The sequence below is a fragment of the Nilaparvata lugens genome, chromosome 8 (genome assembly GCF_014356525.2).
Source record: "Nilaparvata lugens isolate BPH chromosome 8, ASM1435652v1, whole genome shotgun sequence".
In the NCBI taxonomy this organism is placed as follows: Eukaryota; Metazoa; Arthropoda; class Insecta; order Hemiptera; family Delphacidae; genus Nilaparvata; species Nilaparvata lugens.
Window position 1 is genome coordinate 1,050,263 of NC_052511.1, and position 26,918 is coordinate 1,077,180.

The 26,918-nt window shown below is 34.5% G+C and overlaps 1 protein-coding gene across 2 annotated transcripts in view; it reads left to right on the top strand.

Annotated features, from left to right (window-relative positions):
• LOC111045823 (acetylcholine receptor subunit alpha-like) overlaps positions 1-26,918 on the top strand; it is a 433,085-nt gene that overhangs the window by 394,588 nt on the left and 11,579 nt on the right. For both annotated transcript variants that reach the window (XM_039433697.1, XM_039433698.1), the window contains exon 8: positions 5,735-5,871. In XM_039433697.1, coding sequence (XP_039289631.1) covers positions 5,735-5,871 — 137 coding nt within the window. The remainder of the gene's footprint in view (positions 1-5,734; positions 5,872-26,918) is intronic.

The following is a 26,918-nucleotide window of genomic DNA, read 5'->3' on the forward strand; positions in this document are numbered from 1 at the left end:
ATATCTATAATTTTTCTTAAATAAATTCTTTCTAAGATCTGAAAAATTATCACAGGTTTTGCTAATATTCACAATAGTGAGTTTCAAATTCATAATTATATTATATTTAATACTGATACTTAGACTTCCAATCAATACAAAATTCTGCAAATAAAAACCTGTTCGGTCTATAGGTTTGATATGATATACGTTGTTCAATTAACAAAATTAATAATTAATAAATTATTATTCAAACATGAGATCTCAGGGATTTATATGAATTCGGGCCGTGCGTGGAAGTAAGCTTCCTACATATATCAAATAAATTTATAAAATGTTCTTATGAACTATGTGATATTATTCAACACGTGGTGACTTTTTATTTAATTTAAGTCAATTTGAATAGCGCTTTTGATTAATTCCCCCACTATACGCAGAAAATCTAAAACGAGCTCGTTTGACTCATCACTCACTTAAATGAAGTTCTTGACGGTCTCGTGGATTGAATTAATTATTTCCAATAATTAATTAGGTAGGCTCCTTTCGTCTCTGCTGGGCTAGCGCGTGATCCAGATTCTTATAAGTTTCTTTCCGAATTAAAGATATATTTATGGGGAATAGTTACAAATTACGAACTCTTTGACAGCACTGAGTTCACAGACAATTTAACATTTAATACAAATATTTCACTTTGAAAAAGGGTTTGGCTTAATAGTTTTCAAATTTTAAAAAGAGGAAGAAAGAACCCTAAACTCTATGTGCATCCTCTCAGGTCAAGATTTCAAGCCATAAGAAGGAGGTTTTCAGAAAAATTTGTCTCTTCCAAGAATAATTCTGTAAGCTACTCTCTGATTGGTCTTCAGTTTAATAAACTCAATACAATTGGTCGCCTTGGAATCAGGGCTTCCTCGACTTTATAATAGGAAAAATTAAATAAAAAAAGTTTTTATACAAATATATGGAGTGTTTATCTTAAATTGATTTCATAAATAAATCATAACATACGATTTTAATACATTTAGTTTTTTTTTATATGAGTTTTGTATACTCTTGATTTTTCGTGCTTTTTCAGATTATAATAAATATTTATACAGAAATAATAGTTGTTCGTATTTCTACACATCGACTTCCTTTAGTATACATAATATATCCTTTGTGAGTAAATTTTATATAATTCAACCTGTTATACTGGTTGATCGAATAATCAGCTGATTCGTTCAGCATTGATTCTAATAATTATCGATTTATTCAAGATCGACTAATTCTTTTCAAAATGTAAACAAATAATTCTAACCTCAATGTTCATGCACACTTTTATTTTTTATAATCCGCCAATAATAAGTAAGCCGCTTTATAATTTTTTGATCTTACCAATGGGTTTTCATAGTTATTGAATCAAAATTATACATGTTTTCTTATCGTTTTTGATAATGCTATTACTCCTAATCGCTAATAATATTCGATTTAAGTTGATTTATCCTTTGACTAGGTCTAACCTTCTTTCCATTTTATAATTCTATTAAAATTCATTGGTTCATTTTAAAATATTTGATGGTACTAAAGTACCACGTGACACAGTATTGTGAATCTCTTGTATATGAATTTGAATTGATCTTTGATAGGCAGAGATTCACTTGAAGAGATCCATCACTTGCAGAATCCATGTATTTTACAATTTACAAATTGTCCGTAAGTGGAACAGTGCTCTGAGATTATAAAGTACTCTGCACGCGCTTTACACATGGTACAGTGTATAAAAGTTTGTGAAACATGTTATCAGAAGCCAATTCAGCGCAGTTTTGGCGATGATGTGTTTAGTGATGATCGAAAATGTTTTCTCCACACGTGGCGGGGATACGTGAGTAATACGTATGTTACCGTGCTTTTGAGCCGGTATATTGTAGGCTATTACCTGACACATCGCGTCCTATGTGACTTGTATAGAAGGTAAGCAAACATAATCTATATGGAAATAAGATGCATCAATTTAGCACTGCGTCTGGTTTCTATTATCAAGTCACTCATGCGCGTGTGTGAGTGTGTTGTAGTGGAGGCCTACACAAAGATCACCAGGCCTACATCTAGCAATAATGAGATTCACTTCAAACTGTCAGCGTGGTGAATTGGAAGCAAGCGAGTTATTTGGAAGGAATGCTGTCAGATGGCAGTACAACCCCCTTCACCTACATGCATGCAAATAGACAGCCTGAATTAAGCAATATATCGACTGGTATATGACAGTGAGCACTGAATTAACGTACGTGCATGGGAAGCTGATAATTTCTCAACTTAATCCATGTGAATTTGACATCAGCTATCATGTCTGCGACATCTCTCCTGATATTGATCTCATTCGCTTAGCCTACATCTTGTTCATTGGTTGAGAAAATCAGAGATCGTCAGAAATATCTGTTTTTTCTAGCGAGACATGTGAGATTATGAGAGCTCGTGATCATTCATGAGTGTTTATTATAATTGTCCGGTTGTTCCACTCAAAGGAGAGAAAGGTCTTCCTAGATAACATATTTTTATTCATCCATCATCATTGGAATCTCATAACATAATCCATACTTGAGGAAAACTTTATAAACAAGAGAAATGAATTATTGATGCAAGATTTTGCATGATTAAAGAAGAATGTACAGAAGAAGCCCATTAAATTGAGTTGCTAAAGAACAACATAGCTCGATATAAGTTCTAAAAACCAATTATTATGAGTCTGATTCAGAGATTATGTTATAAGCTCAACCTATCAGGAGAAAAGAAGAAGGTCGTGAGAGTTTTATACAACGAAAAAGATTAATACAATCATAATTCCTGGAGTGTGTATGATAATTCGCTAAATAAAGTCCAGTTGCTTATTCTTTGGAATGAGTTTACGCAATATGAGAAAAAAAAGAAGAAGAACGTTATTACATTGAGTTGGAACAACAACATGGCTCCTTATAAGTCTAAGTACCCTTATCAAGAGTCTGATTCAGAGATTATATCATAAGCTCAACCTATCAGAATGAAAGAGGAAGGTCGTGACAGTTTTATAAACGAAACAGATTATACAATCATAATGCCTGGAGTGCGTATGATAGTTTGTTAAATCAAGTCTAGTTGCTTATTATTTGAAATGAGTTGTCGCGGATTAGAAAATAGTGTATTGTTATGAAGGGAAGTTCTTAATCAATTCTGCCACTTCTTCACCAATTCAAAATTATTTTGGCTCATTTGGGACAATGGAGTTTCATTAAAGTTCTAAATAGTTTGTTTGACTTTCGATCTCTATATTTTTTCCAATGTTTGGAATTTTCTAATTAATTGTGATTGATTCAATTCAATTTAGAATTATTTTTTTTAATTTAAGAATGATTTTTGTGTGTTCTGAATTTTAAATTGACTGTGTAATTGAAGAATGTTGAGTGACACATATCCTATCTACATTTGGACTGTTGTATAAATTAGAATTGGAACAGTTTTGGGCGTATAAGCCTGTGGTACTTTTCTGTAAGTTGTGTAATTCTCATTGATGAAATAAATAAATAAATTAAAACTTCGATCATGGGAAGCGTGAGGAGGGAAAAGGTAACAAGTAATAAGGCAGTCAAAGCGGTTTCTCACGAATACGACTTTTTGACAAAAGGAAGTATCCAGCCCACACGGCAGTCGAAAGCAGACGAGGTGCTTTGAATTGCCCGCCCGTTCTATGAGGCGATTGCCTGAGCGCAATTAAACGAGGAAGGGCAGTTTGTGACGAGATGCAAGGGCAGCTGTGACGAGATATTCACGTGAGATTGAGTTGTAAACTATGCAAACTGACCCGGGTTACAATCGAGCCCCTATAACACAGGGGACATTCCAATTACTGATACCCTCTTGTTCGAATGTCCAGATTGCCGTTATCTTCAATGATTGTCGATTATTCCTCCCGTCATTCCATAGACATTCCGGTGCATTTATATAGAGAACTGGCCTCTTCCCACGTATTATATTTATTGTAGTAATTCAACTAGCTCCAATATAACTGTTTTATTGGAAAGGCTGAATAATTATTAGCTTTTCATGGTGATCCGGATGAAACAACATAATGGTTTGATAACTGTTTACTCCACAATTCTCGTACTCCGATTATCGAACGAGCGTTAGCGAAGTTCTCACTTTTGACTTACTAGATTCGCCAAGTCGTTTTCTGTTTGTTTGTATGTTTGACAAGAGCTCTAGATATAATTGATCAATCGGCTTCAAATTTTGAACACGAATTCTTCGATCCTTTTTACAGATCAAATTCGTAGGACAACAAAATTGAATTTCGTCATTTTTCAGGATATAAAAATAACATTGAAAGTACATAAGAAAAAAATTGTTTTGATTTATCATTTACTAGTAGTTCTGTGAATGGTAGACCTCTCGCAGTTTTCTCATCCACAAGTTTCTGGTACCACCTGTTTTAGTTGACTCAGTTGAATCACAATGCACAGTTGAATCATGATATTCACTATTAAAAACTGTTACTTTTTCTCTCCAAGATCAAAAACTCAGTTATTTGAAATGTTAACAAACTCAGTTCACGTTTGAATTTTTATTCCAATGATTATTTATCCAGTCACGTGATAATATTTCCACCTGATGAAAATATTTCTCAAATATTTGAAAATTGATTTTTTTTCAATCAAAAAAATTTTTTCAGCATTATTCAGTTCATTTAATCATTTTTTATTTTATTTTTAATCGCCTATTAAATTTTCATCCAAATGTGAGAATCCTGATACTGATGGGCACGCATCGTAATACCATGACTGCAAAACAAAATTTCGAAACCATAGACCTTATAGGAATAGACACGGCTTCTCCAGACATCTGTGTAATAATGCGTGTAATGAATAATCAATCCACTTGTCAGCTGTCACTTTTTATAATGTGTTATTGCACTAGGGAGCAGGAAATCTGTATTGAATTTCTTCATCACTGAATCAATCAATCATTATTTGAGATGTATTCAAAAATTTCTAGAACAGATAGTCTATAATACAGACTATCTGTTCTAGAAATTTTTGAATATTTTACATATTATGTAAAATTCAGGCTACCTTAACGATGAAAGATGCTTTATACAAAAACTACCTTCATCGCCCACACTCGTATTATATCATGTTGATGCAGATCTACAAGACGTAGGGGGGAAATTAAGGGAGCAACTCATTCACTCAATTACTCATGCAATTTACATCATCCACATTTCTCTTTGTGCTGCAACAAATTGAAATTTCTTGTTCCCCAAACACACAGCAAGTCACATTCAATTTTCTTCATGTCTCCGTAATTAGGAAAGTAATTGCCAAGTCCTTATTCCTTCGGGATAAGGATGTGCTTCCTGCCTCCATTCCAATTCAGTACCAACTTTAGGCGCATGTGAGTGAATATGCAGCAGTCACTATGAAATTAGAATCTAATTGCTTCTGTTAATTACCTGGAATGTAGGTAGTAACTTTGTCAATGTGTACATTTTCAGTTGTACTCATCCTTTGTTTTTTTTAATATTATTTACTTTTATATCAGTTTCGTTTATCCCAAACCATGTTGTTAATTACTTTTCCGATTGGCATATTCCTATCATCCAGATTCATTTATGATTTTTGATCACGGTAAGGATCAAACTCCAGCATAAACTCCTTCTTACTCCATCAGGAATCTCACTTTTTCATCGATGTCCTCCACTTTTCAACGATTTCTCATTTTGTGATCGAGTTTTCTATTTTTTGTGTTTCAGGTGACACTGTCAATATCAATCCTCATTAGTCTTCACGTGTTCTTCCTCCTCGTCGTGGAAATCATACCTCCTACTTCATTAGTTGTTCCTCTACTGGGCAAATATCTTATATTTGCTATGATATTAGTATCGATAAGGTAAGTGCTTACTGATTCTCGTATACATATTCTTAGGGCAAGTATCAATATAATTATCAATATGTATAGAAATACCTTTTGGTTCAAGGATTGTCGCATATTGAGACGCGACGTGAGACGACGTTACCGAGTCTGCTAGATAAGTTGTTATCATATTATGATCATATTATAATTTTCACATTGAAACGAAATTAGAACGTGTCAACATTATAATAAGATCATATGATATCAACTTATCTAGCAGACTCGGGTAACGTCATGTCACGTCACGTCGCGTCTTAATTTGTGCCTAGCCTTAATGTATCATTTCTACTGAGGTAGAAAAATGAGGAATGAGGGATCTTTGCTAATTCATTCTCTCTCCAAAGAAGAGTAAAGATTGATGCTATAATGAATGAGGCAAAAAGACGGATGGATCCATGTTGTCCATCATACAACGTCTGGTTCGTCTAGTACTTGAAAACACACAAGTTACAATTATTAAATCTCATTTTAGGATTTAAATAATGGAGTAATAAATAATTCTTAGCTTTCTGATTTTTATGTTCAGTTATTCATTCCTATAGTAACTTTATTGAAGATTGCAACAATTTTCATCAACATTCAGCGACTTTCAAAAAAAAATGTTTTACTATAATATAGCTCCATTACTATAGAGTCCATTATACAGTATCAAGATAAGATCTCCGTTATTGCTACTCACTGTCAGGGCATTATAAAGACAGTGAGATTTGATCATTTGGCAAAAATCAATAATGATCATCGATTGAGAGCTTGCTTTCCTGGAACAAGCTCCGGTTTATACACATACTAGCCGTCAGGCTCGCTTCGCTCGCCATTTCCGTCTAGCCAGGGGGCTCCGCCCCCTGGACCCCCGACTGGATCTTCCAAAAATGAGATCAGCGGGCTCGCTTCGCTAGCCTGCATGTAGACCTCAGCGGAACCTCTGTACCGAATTCTGGACCCCCGACTGGATTGTCCAAAAATGAGATCAGCGGGCTCGCTTCGCTCACCTGCATGTAGACCTCAGCGGAACCTCTGTACCGAATTTGAACGTATTATGTCAATTTGATCTCGAAAAACACCTGTTACTATATCGGCGTATCTTTGGCGAACAAAATTCTTCCACCTCAGCTAAACCTGTGTACTGAATTTTTTTTAATATATTTCCATCAATTATTGAAAAAGGTGAGGAAACGCAGAAAAGCTGAGAAAACGCTAATTTTGGCTAAATGGATAAATTGGTATTCAGGAGGTACTGGATAAATGCATTTCAATCTTCAACTTGGCGCCAATCTAACAAAGTCAACTCAACTTAATGCCAACCTGACAAAATTTTTAATTTAGTTACCAGAACAACTGTTTCGACGAGGTACTCTCTCTAGATTATAGTTCTATATTAACATATGGTATGGACATTTCAATTATAATTTTAAGATATTGGGATAAGAAGAATATACATGCTAAAAGAACTTTAAACCCTTGAAAACCACCCTTAGAGTTAAAATATCGCCAAAAGATTTCTTAGTGAGCCTCTAAAGGGCCAACTGAACATACCTACCAAATTTGAATGTTTTTGGTCCGGTAGATTTTTAGTTATGCGAGTGAGTGAGTGCCATTTCGCTTTTATATATATATAGATTGTGATAGGAAATCATAATGAAATGAACAATGAACTATTAATCTTCATCATTTACGCATTCTACTTGCAGCTAGTTACACTAAGAAGGGGGAGGAAGTAATACATTAGAATAAGGAGATTGTATGTGAAGTAAGTGTATAGAGAATATTTTGAAACAGATAAAAGTGTGAGTTGATATGAATATAGATATAGTAGTCGTGATCGAACAGCTTGAGAGAGAGGAAACATGATGAAAGAACGCCAGAAGTGTAGGTTTACTGAAGATACGTACCAGAGACATAGATGCCAAACTCCGTCAAATAATGTCATGTCACAAAAGGATCAGTTAGTATGTGAGAGGGTAAGCGAAAGGTCAAGAAAAGTAGAGAGAGTGAGAAACAACTCAAGATGATGGAATGAAAGAGTGGAAGGTATGCTTATAACAAGATGATCCTCGAAGGATATCGAAGGAAATTTTTCATTTTGTGCCTTTTGATCTTCGCTCAAAGTTCTCTTCCCTTCCTCTACTAACAGAATTATCAAAGGGCACTATATTTCATTGAAACTATCAAGTTTATGAACATTCCTCAAGTTTTTTCCTTTTCGTTACTCTCCTCTGTCATCTGCGTCTCCCATTCATCCGGGTTGATCACAACAGAGCAGAAAATTGAAAAGGATATTCCTTGTGCGTTCTTGGAATTAATAACATCTCCATTCAAGTGACTGAACGAACGATGGTCAATTCATATTTCCTCAATTTATGACTTCAATAATTACGTTCAGAACTCTTATCGTCTTGCACATGGGTTACTCTTTGAAATCGTTTGTGTTGGTAGAAACCATTCCTCCAACTCAATTCAATCTCATATATATATCCTCTGTCATTCTCTTTCAAAGGCTTCAAACCATTTGGCTGTAAATCTTCTTATGGTAAATTGATTCGAGTTTCACAAAGTTCCTTAATTTTTCAAGCCATATAGATTCTCCTATCTCTATTCAGTTATTTGATTAGAGTTGATTAATAAATAGAAATCAAATTAGGTTTATAACCATCCTCTGTAAATTCAGAATCTCGAAACAAAATGTCAAGTAGTAGTATCAATTTAGTAGTTCAGAAGTTATGATGCGTCAAACTTGTTCCTCTGTACCGTGCATGTTAATGTCAATTCTTTATCATTTAGCCTTATGGTATAGATGTTATTAAATACCATCGAACAGCTTTCAAGCTTTGAAAGTTTGTATAAGAGTCAAATTTTATGCAATGCCAATAACAGTTCTCAATAATCGCCAATGTAATAAAATGACGAAACAGAGGCTATTTGAAATGTAGTTGAATAGATAAATATTTGGATTCGTTTATAATAAAACATCACTTCAATCCTATACTATTAAACGAGCAACTTCTGTTCATATGTTTAGATGTTCAGATGTTTGGATGTTTAGATGTTTAGATGTTTATATGTTTATATGTTTGTATTTCACCGGATCTCGAAAACGGCTCTAACGATTCTCACGAAATTCAGAACATAGTAGGTTTATAATATGAAGACTCGATTGCGCTAGGAAAATCCCTGGAAAAACTAGCTGAAGGACATTAAAAGGATAATTATTATTTATCCTTGGAAAAACAGCTGATAATAATTATTTCGTCGTCTGTTGGTGATGGAAGTGAGTGAGCGAGTTCATGTGTGTGGGACTGTGTCAAAATTATGACTCAGCTGTTGAACTTTTGTAATCATTCAATCAGGTACTTAGTGCCTGTTGCAAAAAAGCCGGGTTATTTTCAATCCTGATTAATTCCAGTAGATTCATCTTTTTGAAATGGTCTTCTCTGATTTGGTTCACGTGAAGTTAATCAGGATTAAAATTTAACTGGCTTTTGTGCAACTGGGCCTTTTTTGCATTCCTCTGGGAATTAATCTCAATTAACTGTGATTAGATAGAACATTTCTGTATGAATGTTATGAATGTTATTATAATTTCTTCTTTCGTAATAAATTTTTTATTCTTTTGTACTCCAGAGCGAAGCTCGGTCCCCGATATTGAGCTGTAAAGCTATCTATTATAATCAACTTAAAATCACTATTAAAATCAACTTATGAATATTAACCACATAGAAGCATGACAACACACCAACTACAATAACATGACTACAACCTGAATAGGCTACCCTCCTCATACCGATGCAAAGTGATAACACAAATGCTCTCAGCATATGTAAAACTGCACTGGTCTTGTATCCTTGCTAGCACCTGTTACCAAACTAACTGGGACATTTGCTAATGAGAAGGAAGAAGAAGACAAGAGTAATTAAGCAAGCGAGACACTGCCTTGCTAAAAACAGTACAATCATTCGTGGTGGTATGGGGCTAGACAGAGTACGTATGCAAAGCTGCTTATTATGTCTTGCAAAGGAATGAAAGTACTGTACGTGACTGAAGTACTCGGATAAATATCTGGCTTGTCGTTTCTAATAGATTTCAAATGAAGCGGGGAGGAGAAAAGCGGAAGTTGTATAGGGGGCACTGGATTCTCGGAGAGTTTGGGATCTGGAGGGGGTTTTCAGATTGAGTGAAAGAGGAGACTTTTGAAAGCAGGAGGAAGCTTTGGTGAGACGCTGAAATGAGAGAGGGAAAAATATCAGGGATTGTGAGTAGAAGATAAAGTTCTATGGAGGCATTGGATTCATACAGTGGATTCTGGATGTGAAGAAGAGGAAGGAGAAAGTGAAAGAATAAAGTTTGGAGAAACGCTGAAATGAAGGGAACAAGGGAAAAAGGGAATGTGATGAGGATTGAAAAGAGAGGATGGAGGAAGGTTTAGGTTGGAAGAGTAGTAGAATAAGAATGGCGTTTTGTGAAAGAAGAAGTACGAGAAAATAGAAACACGTGAAATAGTGGAAAAGCAATAGTAAATAGATGGAAAAAGAGAAAAAAGAAGGAGGAAGTAGCAGAATGAACAGAAGGAAGATCAGAGAAAAAACAGTTGATAAAGGCTAGAAGGAGGGTGAGGAAGATAAAATGATATATTGAGAAAGGAGATGTTGAGAAAGGGAGGTCAAAACAAAAGAACATGGTAAAAGAAGGAGCGAGAGCAAACAACATAGGAAAGGAGGTACATACGGATAAGACTGCATACGATAAAACATAATTAAGATAGAAGAAAACTACATAGAACAGGGAGAAGAATAGGCGAATTTTAAGCTGAAGAAAATGAATAAGATAAATGTTCATAGGAATAACAAGGTAATAAGATGAACCTAGTAAAATGAGAAACTCAAAACAGAGAGTCAAACTATTAGTGGATGAAAATCGTCTAAAAGTATATTAGAAAGAAACAACAAAGTACATGTTTTAGAGGAAGAGAAAATGCGCGCTTGGAACACTGAAACAACAAGGAAAAGGAATAAAGAGAATTAGAGATCAAATAAGAACAACGGAATAGAAGATAGAGAGAGCGGAAGAAGATAGAACGAACAACAGAGAGGCAAACTATAAGCGATTGTTGTGAGGAGACGATGCGGCAGAATCATCAAGGGTAGCGTAGCAATTAAAACGCGCCGCTCAAAGCCAGCGAGCGAGCATGCTATGGTATGGAGGCTGAATCTCGCTATATAGCAGATACAATCATTACAATCGAGTCTCTGGGAGATGATGGCGCAACACTGTGAATGTGAAGAGTCTCTAAGAGGTGGCCTGGATTAGACAGAGACGGAGATGGTGGAGACACGTGCAAGTCAGTGATGAGACTGGGGTTGACTCCCGGTATGGAGTGATTCATCAGGTTGTCACCACATATTCCCAACAGTAGAAAATTTAATGAGTTAATTCATCTAGGGTACAGCTATTTTTCAAAATAGAAAATGGAAACGGTGAAGGTAGATTGAATCTATATTTAGATCAGATTTATTGATTTATGTAGATTACAATAACTTCAAATGAACTGTAACAAAATGTCTCCAATAATCTCTCATGAAAGTGGAGAAGAGGTTTTTTTGGTTGGATAGAAGGTTGATGAAGGGCTTAAAACAGAATCAGTTCACCTTCCAATCAATTCCTAGGATTTTCAAAGACCTTGAGAACACTGAAACATTAAATCCATGATGATTCCAAAATTTAAGTTTAGAATCTATTTCTAGAAATTCGGTGATGATGATATAATTATTGTTGATTCACTTTAATCACATTATTCTGATTCTGTGAATAAGAACTGGTTCGCACTTTCATTATCTCGCTATTATTTCTAGCTTAGTAACTGATCTCAAAGTAGGACACAAATGCGAGTAATAACTCGTAGTAATATAGCTATAGGAAATAACATAATTTAGCATATAGTGTCAAGCGAAAGCTTGATATGATTATGACATGAATATTATATTGAAGGGTTGGACCCATTTGCTTTTATTGAACGATAATATATGAAATGGCCGCTTGTTCAACTCTGGATGAAGAGTAAAGCTCATACCAAAAGATTCTCAAAGTTTTCACCACGCAAGTATTTTACAGTGGTCATTGTTCGTTTTCTTTATACTCTGGTGCTTGGGAGATTTTCAAACTTTACATAGTTCAGATTTTATCTGGACAAGTTTTGAGATCTAAGAAACTTTTCATGGCTGAGATTATATTGTGTGATTCTATCAGGCTTTGAAAATATACATCATTTGTGCCTCAAAATTATGAGGCGACTGGAGTTTATGAATCAGTTTTTATGGAAATCAATTAACTTCTAAATATAAATGTAGTATAAGAGTTTCTTTGTAGATAATAAGAGGGTTGAATAGCATAATTTTTCAGAATGTTCATAAGAGTTAGAATACTGAAGATGTTGATTTTAACTTATGAAACTTTTAATCTGCTTCATTAGCTTTCCTTAAGAGATTCATTCCAAGGAGGAAATCATAAAAATAAAGTATTCTATCAATATTTGAATAAGAGGAGAGAGTTTACTCAGCGGTCAATAGTATAACGTGAGTATGTAAGCTATCCAAGCCAAAATAACCTCCAATTTAGCATAAAAATCAATATATACTAGGTATTTGAGACAAAAATGCTTAGTTAATCTTCAATCAAACAATGCGCACTTCATGTTACTATAAAATGGAAATTGCGCTCATTTTCTGAGAGCTGCTCGTGATTTTGCCAATAGCCAAGTTCTTGGCCATTAGATTGTACGTGCTTGTTGGCATAATGACAGTTTTCACCAGTGACGTCTCCACTCATTGTACGTGACTCAACCCCGCTTTACAAGAAATGAACCACTACACTTGGGAGATAAGGAATGCATCTTGCCCGAATCATAAGAACACTTGCTAGTCGGAAAACTCAATACATTCCATTCAATTGGAGTAGGTATTTTATTATTACCAACAAAATAGGTTGTAGACAAAAATTTCTCAATACAATTGCTCTATATTTCTATAAGAGTATACTCTTGAAGCAATTGTATTGAGAAAATTTTGTCATTGCTTATAAGCAACGTATGGAATCATAGGAGCTCTTATGGATCTCATGGGCTACCGATCAAATAATATTGAAAATACTTTTTTCTAAAGAAAACTCAGCTTTCCGATGTAGAGTGAGTTACGGTTTTAATGATAAAGTGAAGATTCACGTTTTATAGTCAGCACCTATTGGTTTGCTATCATCTTTCACCTCCGCACCATTGCCGGGTGAATGTCTGTGTGTTCATCCCAAATTTTGTGATTATTGTCAATAGATTAATGATCGAATGGATGAATGGATAATATTATTGTCCCATTATTTCACTCTGAAATTTCCTGGTATGATTAGTCATGATTGGTGCCAAATGTATGTCTCCGGCCTGAGGTATTGATTTGTCCATTGCAATTTGACATGATGTCAGCTGTCAGCGCCATACTACTGGAGTTGTGGCTTGTAAGCCGATTCAAATCAGTTTCAACTGATCAGGACTAATAGGGCAGCAATTGGCTCAATTCTGCTGCTCTCAAATGAATATCACTGGTCAAATTGGTTTAATCTAATTCCAACCATCATTAAAACTTGAATGAGAAATCAATGATTATTGAGAATCATAGAGCAAGAGATCAGAAATAATTGGAATTTCTTGCAAAAATCGCGAAAAAATAATTTGAACATTACCCAATTGACTATTGGACGCACACAGATCTAGTATTATAAAGCAAAAATCATGTAAATTGACAGAAGTTTTCAAATTCAAATGTAATGTGAAATAAAAATGTAAAGCGAATGTAAAATTGTAAATAGTAGCATGGTTTGAACAATTGCATTGGGGGTTTCAGTGTTTAAAATTATACAGAGTGGGTGAAAAGTCCGAGAACGGCTTAATATCTCATACACGAAGGTATATTGATGATGGGTGTGATTGAGGATCCAACTGAAATTGAAAATACTACTTTACTATGACTTCAAAAATCTGGTCCGCCATACTGAAAGCAACTTTTTTTTAAATAGGAAGGTGGTAATGCGATACATGATTTCGATACAAAATTTCAAGAAAAAATGAATGGTGAAAACCAAATATCGATATCTCAAACTGTTCAGAAGATATTCACATTATTAATCAATACAATCATACATTATTAATCAAGAACTTGATTTTTTTTAATAAAGTATTTGATACGATTAAAAGCAGAAAGGAGAGAAAAAAGTATGAGAACGGCTTAGTATCTCATAAAATATTGTGATTCCAAGGTGGGTATGATTGGGGATCTCTCTCAAATTAAAAATACTACTCTACTATAACTTTAAAAATATTGTCCGCCATCTTGGATCCGCCATTTTTAATGCAACTTAATTTTTTGAAGTAGGAAGGTGGTCATATGATACATGATTTCGATGCGGTATTTCAAGAGAAAATGAATGGCGGAAGCCGCATATCGATATCTCAAACCGTTAAGAAGATATTCACATTATTAATCAATACCACTTATGTATTTCATTTCTGATATGCATGATATTGATTTATAATGTGAATATCTTCTGAACGGTTTGAGATATCGATATGCGGCTTCTGCCATTCATTTTCCCTTTGAATTCCGCATCGAAATCATGTATCACATGACCACCTTCTCATTCAAAAAAATAAAGTTGCATTCAATATGGCGGATTCAAGATGGAGGACCATATTTTAAAAATCATAGTAAAGTAGTATTATCAATTTCAGAGGGATCCCCAATCACACCCACCATCAAATTACCTTTGTGTATGAGATATTGAGCCGTTCTCGGACTTTTTTCTCTCCTTAGCTGCTTTGAATAGTATTGATTAATAATGTGAATATCTTCTAAACGGTTTGAGATATCGGTATGCGGTTTTCGCCATTTTTTTTTCTTGAAATTTCGTATCGAAATCATGTATCGCATGACCACATTCCTATTTTTAAAAAAAAGTTGCATTCAATATGGCGGATCCAAGATGGCGGACCAGATTTTTGAAGTCATAGTAAAGTAGTATTTTCAATTTGAGTAAGATCCCCAAACACACTCACCGTCAAATAACCTTTGTATATGAAATATTAAGCCGTTCTCGGACTTTTCACCCACCCTGTATATGAAGAACTGTGTTTTACAGAAAGATTTTAATTAAAATTTTGTGAGTTGGTTCGGGTGCCTTACTTGTAGATCCAATTAACAAAGTGATCCTCGTTATACAGAATAAATGTTCCATTTTCAATTGATTTATTCATTTTTATTTATTGACAATACATTACACAAAGGAGAGATTAATCGTAGCAGAGAGGCAATAACCAAGGGTTCTCACAATTGGGTGGGGGTCTGTATGGAATCAGCTGTAGGAGTCAGGATGGATACATTTTTTCTAAATTTAGGGTAGGTGGGCACCCCTGAATACTACTATAATATAATTGTACTATTTTCTCTCTGATACTATGATCGGACTGAGTTATGAAGTTTGTTATATATTCGAAAGTATTCAATTTTTTGGAAAACTTCTTATGACTATCATTGGCGATAGGCTACTGTCAAATATCATGCTGATAGTCTTATTTACTACCTGAATAGTGGAATGGATTATTAAAAAACTATTTTAATGATGATGTATGAGACTTCTTATAAGACTGCAATAGAAATATATTTACTTCCTTCGAAGCTAAAAACAAGAAACTAATTAATTGCAGTGGAAAAGTATCTACAACTTGCAGCAAGATTCAAGATTCAACTAATGTTTTAATGTTTAAATATACCTTAACTTAACATCAATTATAATAATCAATATACCTCAACTTCTAAAGCTTCATGAATTAGTAGAATTATCCTTCGAGATTGAAGTAAGGTTGACTATATAGCATAAACCTTGAATTATCTAGAACACAAGTGTATGCATACTGGTGATCAATAATGTAGGTAGGTACTATTATTGTCGCGTTTCAAACAATAATTGTGTGACAGTTATCCAACTGTGACAACATCATTAGAAGGTTAACACCATACTATAATTTCGATATAATACATTTAAACAAGGTTGAATACAAATAAGCTAGCCTTTCAGATTGAATCTATTCATATTTCGAGAGGAGAGCTGAAAAGAGTATTTTTATAGCCAAGATTTTGACAGTCATGTCACTGTTGGAGCTTTATCCGTGCTGGTAATAAAAATTTATATTGGTCGTCATATTGCTGGCAATAGGATACAATGAAAGTTGAATATAAATACAGGAAAAATGAAAAATGCAACAAGCTGGAGATTTATCGGTAGAAATGAATGATATATTGCGCGCTTCGCAATTCCAATGTTATCTGTATTATTTTTTATATATTTATATATGTAGTTTCAGTGTATAGTCGTCATCCCCATTTATTCACTGACGTCTGAATTTCCCTCATTCATACATTTCAACTCAGCACAGCTACATGTAGAATGTGTTCAGGTAGGGGTTAGGCCCATTCTTTCTATCTGTTTTGATCTATGGCTTGAATATACGATTTTATATGTCTGGTTAAAAAAATGATGAGCACTATAACCTTTTTGTTGGATCTATGAAATCATTTTCATCAAGGGAACTTTTATTACTTCTGTTTTATTTTGAGTAGTAATAAGACTCAGTGTTTTTATTCCCATCGGATACATTTCATATTATATATAAAGTATTCATAGGTACATCAGTGTTTGCTTAAGATTACGGTGTATGCTGCTTTTTTTAATGAAACAATAGATTATTCTTGGGGAATTTATCGTAGTATACATGAAGCATTCATCTGTTAATCTCTCAAGGGGAACAAACACATTATCCATATTTATTGTAGAATGTTTTTTTTCTGATGAATTGGAAAGAGTGTACAATTTTTTCAAATTTCAAGTTCATAAAATCTCTTCTCCAAAACATAGTCTACACAAACGGTTTTCACGTCTTATTATTTTTTTCACTCCTCATTATTATTCAGTAGTGAAGTCTTTTGATTTTTAATAGAAGTGATGTTTCTGATTTATTAGTAATAACATTAAATGATTTTACATCATGTCTGCAGTGTCACAAAAATCTCAAACCAAACAAACCACAAATAAGTTAAGACGATTCTTTCTCAAAAGCTTTGATTGCCAATTACATATTAAACATTTTTTGTATGTGAATGTTTCCAAGAGTATAACAACGTGGAGATTCACCTGATTTCCATAAGTGGCAATCTCAAAATTCGGTTTCCATGATTTTATATCTCGTCCCACATCAACCGTTCTCTTCTCTCTGTCACACAAATCTCTAGCTTTGTCTCTCACACGAAAAAATTCATCCATCACTCTTTCTCATGTGATTCGTCTTAAACTTTAATCCTTCTCGTGTTGTGAGAGCTGTTCTCCTCCTTTTCAAGCCCATAAGAGGATTGCAAGGATCTCTGTGATGATGCAAAATCTTGCTGTCGCCTATCCTTTACTTCTACAGCAAACGAATCCAGTGCAGTGAACACGCCGAGTGGAGCGTTTGTTGCCAGTGTGTCTTTCTAATCCTTAATTGACTGCACACTACAAACACATCACATTTCACAGTTTGAAAATGCTTTCGTTGCTCAAGCTCACTCGACACTTTCCATTCGGATTAACATTGCACAACATAAAATGATGGGAATCTCTCTCAAAATGTTCGGTCCATGTTTGAATTATAAGTAAAGACATGATAATGTGGATTGGGAAAATATGTTCTACTATTATGTTTCACTAGTGAGTGAATAAGATTGAAATCAGTCTAATGTGATGAATCTTAATCAACGGGATAAAACCCTATTTTCAGAACATGCCAAATGTTACTATGCATAAATGAATAATAGATTGAGAAACATTTTCTGAGCTATCAATTTTTTGTAAGTTCATTTTGATATCATTGTGCATTACGTTTTCGGAATGAAGTAAATTCATGACACCAAACCTGTAAGTTTCATCTGATAACTCGAAGGGTGATACTCAAGGAATCTTGAAGCTTAGAAATAAGTTTCAATGATTTATATTTGAAATAACTGAAAACAATCATCATTCCATGTAGTCCGGGCGCAAATGTCATTCGATGGTCATTTTTGGGTAACAGCCGTGAAAGATGTCTCAATTTCTTTGTTAGGTCTAGCATAATAAGGATCGTGATGATGATAAGTCGAAATCATAGGCAAACACCTCGGAAAAAAGATGGCCGCCAAAATTTTCAGGGGTTTGCTATATCGCTTGTATTTCAATAACCGTTCAAGATATTCAACCGTTCTTCTGGACGAAAATATTTTAAAAACCTTCCTCTACAATTTTTGTTTCATAAAATATTCCTCTAAAACGCATATTTTTTTAATTATAACCTTCAAAAGCCCAAAAAAATCTCATGCCATTATAACTTTTTTCGTGCAAGAGATACAGAGAAATTTTAAATCTATGGAATTTAGAGCGTTTTTTAACTCTAGAACGATATATCTTTATGTGCTGTACGTATAGAAATGACTTCTCCAGCGCCCTCCAAAGAAAACCCTGCACGGTTTCTGGTGCGTTTTTCCGTATGCATGAGGTAACAAGGAGAAGAAGAAGAAAAAGAAGAAAAAGAAAGAGGAAAAAATCTGGTGTGGTACACTCACACAACTTTCCTTGCTCATTGAACTGTAAGCCTCATTCTCAGCCTCATTCTCAAGAGCCGTTTTCGAGAAAACCGTGAAAAACATGGTTTTTTCGTCAGTATCCACCATTTTTCTCAAGAATATTACAGAGCTCCTGAAATTTTCCCAGAAATGAGACTCATGCCAGTTGATAGGGCTTATAAATAGCTATCCATGGTATGAATTTGAAGAAAATCGTTAGAGCCGTTTTCGTGAAAAACGTGAAAAACATGGTTTTTTAGTAATTATCCGCCATTTTTTCCGCCATCTTGAATTGAATTTTATTGAATTTCTTATTGTCGGATCCTCATGGTATAAAGACCTTAAGTTTAAAATTTCAAGTCAATCGGTTGATTAGGAATGGAGTTATCGTGTTCACAGACATACACACACACACACACACACACACACACACACACACACACACACACACACACACACACACACACACACACACACACACACACACACACACACACACACACACACACACACACACACACACACACACACACACACACACACACACACACACACCACACACACACCACACACACACACACCACACACACACACACACACACACACACACCACACACACACACACCACACACACACACACACACCACACACACACACACCACACACACACACACACACACCACACACACACACACACACACACACACACACACACACACACACACACACACACACACACACACACACACACAAAAATCATGTTTTTGGACTCAGGGGGACTTGAAACGTATAGAAAACTTGAAATCAGGGTACCTTAATTTTTTTTGGAAAGCAATACTTTCCTCACCTATGGTAATAGGGCAAGGAAAGTAAAAATGGGAATTATAGAAGTAGGCTTCATGCACTGCAATTACTATCAAAGCTCGTTATAATGATAGAAGTATTCATTCTCCGTTTACAAATGAAACGAATTGCCAAGAGAATTCTACCCGTAATGCAATCGAAATTTTTCTGACTCAGCTGATTACAACATGAATTGAAAAGGCGGGAAGTTTAAAGAAGCCGAAGGAAATTAATAATTGAGACACAATGAGAGCGCCGGTTGAGGGAAAACTTCAACTTATATTCGTTTTCATACAGATCTCCTCTTTCTCCTCCTTTTCCACCTTCTCCTCATCCTCATCATCATCCTCGTCCCATCTCTTCTCTATATCTTCGTCTTCTTCTTTTTTCTCCTCCAAAACCCCAACCCCGAGTGCCCTACTGAGTGGAATGTTGGGAAGATATAAAGCAACTCAGATTGTATGAATAAGAGTCGTGTTCTCTCCCACCTTGACTCTAGTGAAGGCGGTAATTCACTGCAGCTCTGCTTGCATGTTTCTACAGTTCTCTGAAACAAAATAATGAAATTCTTTGTTCGAAGATCCTTTATACCTGACTGCAGTCCCCATTCCTGTCTCCCTTCACTTAATCCCTGACTCCATTAACTTTCATTACCTCATAAGAAAACAAATGCTCTTTTGATTCACTTGCTTCTGAAAGCGGAGAGCTTGATTAAATTTCAAACTTCTCTTTTGGCAAATTCTTCATGTTTGCTCAGCTATGGCTGCTTGTTTCAATACATAGTCAGAGAGAAAGATAGTGAGCTTTAGTGAGAACCGGGAAAGGTCACATTGTTAAATGTTAGATTTAACGCTTTTTTAAATGAATAACAATGTAAATTACTCTGCAACTCTGTGAGAATAAAACTGCAGTGGAAATTCATAGAAGATTGAACGTTTTCATCCACTCATTCATTTTCCATGAAGTTAGAGTGCGGATGCAGCACGAAGAATAATCAGTCACAGCATTCAATGAAGAGCAAATACAAGACTATTCTTCTTCTTCTTCCGAGAAGTATTCCCGATATTAAAATATTATCATCCATCCTAACTCGATAAAATCCTGAAAAGACTGAACTTTAGCCCATAGGTAACATTCGCTGTGAAAACAGAAGATGATCTTCTACCGGGATCCCATTTCTATGTTGATAAAATTCGTCCAATGTTGCCAATGAAGCCAATTCCGATACTATAGATATTTCATTCTACTACTTTTATAATTAAAATCAAACTCAAGTTACATTTTAATTGTATTGTTTTAAAAATATTGCTACACATTATAATTTAGTTTGTACTTTATTTATATAATCAGCGGATTCTGATAGCTGAAAGGAAGACTTTGAAAGGACAATTTAGGCCTATCATGAAAATAAATAAAAATATTAATCTGAGTACCCTTTTTAAATTATTTCGTCACGACATATTTAGGCTACTAAAGTCATTTTCAAGTGATTGGAAGATGAATAAATACTAATGCAAGATTCTTATTTTTGATCATATAAAAAAGAAATGATATTAAAAAGATACTCAGATTCATATTTTTATTTATTTTCAAAAGTAGCCCTGAAGAAAAAAAGGACATCTATCATGAACTACAATTAAAGATTAAAAGCTAAAATTCCATTGAATGTTGTTCCATGTTATATTTTGATAATTTTATCTCATTTTTGAACCAAATGTGAAGCTTATGTAGTCACCATCCAGTAAAATAAAATTGGACTCTATTCTTCCAAATTTGAATGAATACTACTCTTCATATTCTGAATACAATTTAACGAAACAATTTGAGATACTAAGATTTATTGAAATTATCTTTGAAACAATTTGAGATATTACCATTATCTCTACCACCATTAATGTTTGTTACACCATTATAAATCTTAAGTAAATTTCTGTTCACTAGATGTATAACAACCAAAACTAATATCAAAAATTCTATTAATAAATTATTGATTTCGACAATATAAAGTCGTTTTCATTTGATATAAATATCTACCACAACACCACAGGATTCTACTTCTTCATAATTTTTTCTCCATCAAAAATCAGCATTCTCCAGGGAGGAAGGAACTCCCTAGAGTTTCTAAATAAATAGACATTCTAAAATAATATAGAATATATTATGATATGTACTATGGTTCTGCATCCTCAAGTTTGACTAGTTCCTTGTCTATACGTTTTTTATTGTCAATTTCATACTGATTTTTACTTTCCTTGCCCTACTACCATAGGTAAGGAAAGTATTGCTTTCCAAAAAAATTAAGGTACCCCAATTTCAAGTTTTCTATACGTTTCAAGGTCCCCTGAGTCCAAAAATATGATTTTTGGGTGTTGGTCTGTGTGTGTGTGTGTGTATGTGTGTATGTCTGTGAACACGATAACTCCATTCCTAATCAACCGATTGACTTGAAATTTTAAACTTAAGGTCCTTATACCATGAGGATCCGACAATAAGAAATTCAATAAAATTCAATTTAAGATGGCGGAAAAAATGGCGGATAATTACTAAAAAACCATGTTTTTCACGATTTTCTCAAAAACGGCTCTAACGATTTTCTTCAAATTTATACCATGGATAAATATTTATAAGCCCTATCAACTGACATGAGTCTCATTTCTGGGAAAATTGCAGGAGCTGCGTAATATTCTCGAGAAAAATGGCGGATAATTACTTAAAAACCATGTTTTTCACGGTTTTCTCGAAAACGGCTCTAACGATTTTCTTCAAATTTATGCCATGGATAGCTATTTATAAGCCCTATCAACTGACATGAGTCTTATTTCTAGGAAAATTGCAGGAGCTGCGTAATATTCTCGAGAAAAATGGCAGATAATTACTGAAAAACCATGTTTTTCACGATTTTCTCAAAAATTACTCGACTGATTTATTTCAAATCCATACTCTGTATAGTTATTTATCAGCTCCATCAACTGGCATGAGTCTCTTTTCTGGGAAACTAATGGGGGGTTCACCCCATCCTTGAGAAATGGACTTTGTAACCTCCTTCTCGTGCATGAGGTAGGTAGGTTGAGCAGTCTATAAAAATAACACATAGTCGAGATATTTCATCTGTAGAACAGCTGTTTTGATGACTTTAAAAAATCATCGGATTTCACAATTTACACAAAGGAAAAATTACTCTGAAAACAATTATAATATACTCACATATACAGTAGTCTGATCGTAGTTTCAAATAATTATGTTGCCGCCAATCGTCATTATGTTATTTCTCTAAATTATTGTCGTTTAAGAATGAGGCTCCCAGTTCAATGATCAAGGAAAGTTGTGTAAGTGTACCACACCAGATTTTTAACAGTGAATTTAATTTCAACTAGCCAATCACCAAAATTGAATCTAAATCTATAACTCCATAGAATCTGATTAGTTCAACCTAATAGTTATATTCAGGTATGAAGTTGAAACCCATCCATAAACTTGGTCGAGTGGGAAAAGTTAAAAATGACTGATAGTCTCCTCGCTCGCTTTCAAACTGCAGTAACAATCACTCGTGAATACCACGAGCTCGACCCACGTTATAATCTCGGCAGAATACTGGAACAATAGAGTCGACTGAATAGTGGATAGTGGTTGCGAATAATTCTAAATTTGGAGCAGAGTAGCAGTAAAGCATTTGGAGCAGTAAGGCTTGATGTCAGTGTCTGGAACGATTCAACGAGGATTAGCGAAGCAATGCAAAGGTGGGTTGCCGACAGCTGCAAGGTGCTCTTCATGAAAGGACCCGACTGGAAATGGCAAGACAAACGCGACCAGAGAGCCAGGTGCATAGCAGTGCTTGCCTTCACCAATTATTATTATTTCGCTCGTCTGTGCAGTATGACATCTCTATATGTGCTTCATTTGCCTGCAACTCATCAGCCAAGATTGCAACATTAATAAATGCGATGTAGGTCACTGTGTCACCTTGGCCAAAACTTCCACTACAAATACCATTATTAGTGAATGCCATTGAGAAGTAAAATACCATTTTTATTGTTTGTTTGAAGTTTATAAATACAGTACACTTACTCTCACGTAAACTCCCACTACTTCACACTCACAGTACATTCTTTATGGAGACTTCAAAAGTATAACTTCTTATAATGATGAGCTCTCACATACGTAGCTTGAAACAATAAAATAAACTGCTTCATTGTGAAAAGAATAGATGTATCTATTGTCTACGGTCTATTCCATCATTGATTAGGCCAATATTAGATTAATTTTAGATTAGTACAATACTGTTGATTTCGCGAAAATATGTGATACTGGATGTCTAATAAGTTCAATTCCATCTCCTTGTCCTTATACAGAAAAATATATTTTCATATCGATTTTTTTAAATATAGGCCACGTAATTGATTACATAAGTCAAATTTATTTGAATTGTCAATTTCAGAATACTCATTTCCATAGTATCTTATGTTTCAAATTTCAAGAATAGTATCAATGAGCTACATACATAGGCTCAATAATTTAAATTTCCAATATTGGAATACCCATGGCAGCCTATTTCATGTAACGTTAGCCTATTATCTGGCTCCATAATGAAAACAGCCTATGGTGATTGGACCCAGCCAACTATTTATAAATGATCGGAAGATCACAGCAAGCCACAGCAGGCCCTGGGCCAGGCCGGCCATTTTGCTGTCGATTGCAAATTGCGTGGGTCGGACGATGCCGCTGACAGATGATAGTTGGGTCGAAAGGCGGCACATTTGAAATTCGGCCACGTTGATAAATGCAAATGGGACAGTGTCGGTTGCTTAACAACGGGGGTCACACGGCCCCCCGCACGGGGTCCCACGCCCCCCCCCCCAAACGAAAGAATGAAAGGATGATAGATGGATGAGCACTAGTGAGATTCACTCCAGCCTGTCAGCATTGCTTCAATAAGAAACATTAATATCATACACATGAAGTGCTGCCAGAATGAAGTGAATCTCACGCTTGCACTGAGCCTCTACCCGGAAGCGAGCGAAAAAGAGCTTTCAGCTTTTTTCCCGGCTGAAGAAGCTTTCCCATGTGACCTGTAAATTTATTATCTGGAACAGATTATCTCTCCTGGCTACACCACATGTGAATAACTTAATTGCGATCTACAATTTCCTCACTCATTATCAACTGTTACAAGGGATCTATTAAAATGTATCTTTTCAGTAAAATGCATCTTATTAACTTCATCAACAAAAGTGATGGTATAATACTGAACGGTTATTGAACAATACTAATAAATTCCATTCTAATATCGATAATATAAACTCCATCATTTTTTATAGATTGTCAATATCAATATTTTTTTCTCCTTCTGTTACAAGAGTTACTTATGAAAAAAATGCAATTTCAATTCTAGAAATGAAATCAGCAGCATAGGTGAAATCCTACATTATTCGTCATGTGCCTATTTAATTCCAATATTTCTAGATAAATCAAATAAGTCCTTGTACCGTGGAAGATTCGGATGAAAAAATCACTCTCTTATGAAGTAATACCCATAAAATCTATAAAATTACAGTTGATCATATTCATATAACATGAATCAAACCACTCGTATATTGGTTCGATTTTTTTTATCAATATGATAAAATAGTATGCAGTGAATCAATTCAATAATCAATCATTGATAAGTGGCCTATAATCCATTATGAGCTCATCGTCGTCCTATTTTTAGAGTGCCATGTGAATACGCTACCATGAAGAATCTTGATAAAATCGAAGATTAGTTTTTGCTCTATTGAGAAGAATCTTTATTACTTGGAGAGAAATTCGGTGTCACTTTTTTGAAAGATTGCGTGCACTATTATTGGTACTTTTTCTTATCGTACAGCAACGTTACAAAACGAAGAAAAAAATGAATGATTGATATAGGAAACAGGGAATCTATGGGGGAATGGGGAGTATCGGAAAATGAAAGTGCAAGTGAGAGACCGGATCAGACAAAGAAAAATGCACACATGTGAAATATAGGTTGAGAGTGATTCGGATCTCAAATAAATATATTTAGCAGTCCATATACAAGTCAGGCGTGTAGCTATATAGTATCGATGGAGTACAATGATTTATTGCCGGATGTTATTTCTCTTATATTCTATGAACAAAGCTCATTCTGTATGATTCTGTGACATTCTGACAGATTAATGAATATAGTAAAACTGAATAATTGTTAAGAATTGAAATTAGTAAAAAATAACACATCTCACTCTACAGCTCTCTTTTCAAAGCTTTTAAAGGCGGTCTAAAATGTTAAAAAATATATGGCCAAATTGTTTAGGGTTATTCAACCTCTTTTTCCTGCAACCAATAAGATTGCCTATTTCTGTCTTAAATACACTGTATTTGTATTTTCTATCTCGGAGTCTCTCAATGATAATAAATATTTTCTTGAATTTTATAGCTATTTTGTGTTGAAATATTCAATTGAGTTGTTTTTCTCATTCCTGTTTAAGTATTTGTATGCGTTCAATACGTTCTTTCAATAAAGTGAACGAATAAGAATAGAATGAAAATTTTATTTGATTGGCGAAGATTGGACAGTAATGTCTACTCTTCCACTCGACTACAAAACTGACGCAATTCTCCACCTTTTCACGGTTGAAGGGAATGTATTATGAAATGGGGAAAAACGAACTTGAAACAACTAAGCTCGTAAAAGATTGATTTGTAAGCAATTAAAATACAAATTCATTGTTTTATCAATTGATATATGCCTATAGAAGCTTTTTGATAGACAGTAGAATTATAAAAAAGGAACATCTCAGTTTATTTCTCATTGAAAAAGATTGGTGTGACTCTGAATGGCATTAATGGAGACGTTCATTGGTGCTGATCAAAGACGAGAGTTTTCTACCCAACAATTTCAAATTTCCTATTCTAAAACTCCATTATTCCCAATAACAGAGCAACTATAACCATTTGGTAAGAAAATTACGATTATATTCAAGAAGGCATTCAAATCATTCTCATGTTTTGGTAAGATAATATATAGATGGAAAAATCAAAATGAAGAGAGGTTGTGGAAACATGAATCCTTTCATAAATTCCCTCTAAACTATTATTACATGGTTAAAATCATCATTTAAACGTTATACCCAATTGAAACATCAATTTTTTTCCATAATAATTCAAGATAATCACCAGTCTCTGGATAGAGATTGTTGCAAGATAAAAATATGTCTTATTGAAAGTTAAATTTTGGACTATTCAAAATTCAGATTTCATAAATGAACCTTATAACTATAATGAGCTAGAATTCAATTTGTGTGAATATCAATGTACCAGACAAAGCGTTGATAAAACGGTAGAGGGGGTGGGTGGAGGTTAACTAAGGTTTCCATCTAAATTTCCCAGCCCCCCCCTCGAGAAACAGTCCTGGAGCCGCCCCTGATCACCGTTTAAATTTTATTCATATTTTACACTAGAATAGGCTATTTTTCATAACAAATAAAAACTGAATCTGATTAATTTGACCCAAGTTCTAGTTGATCAAAAATA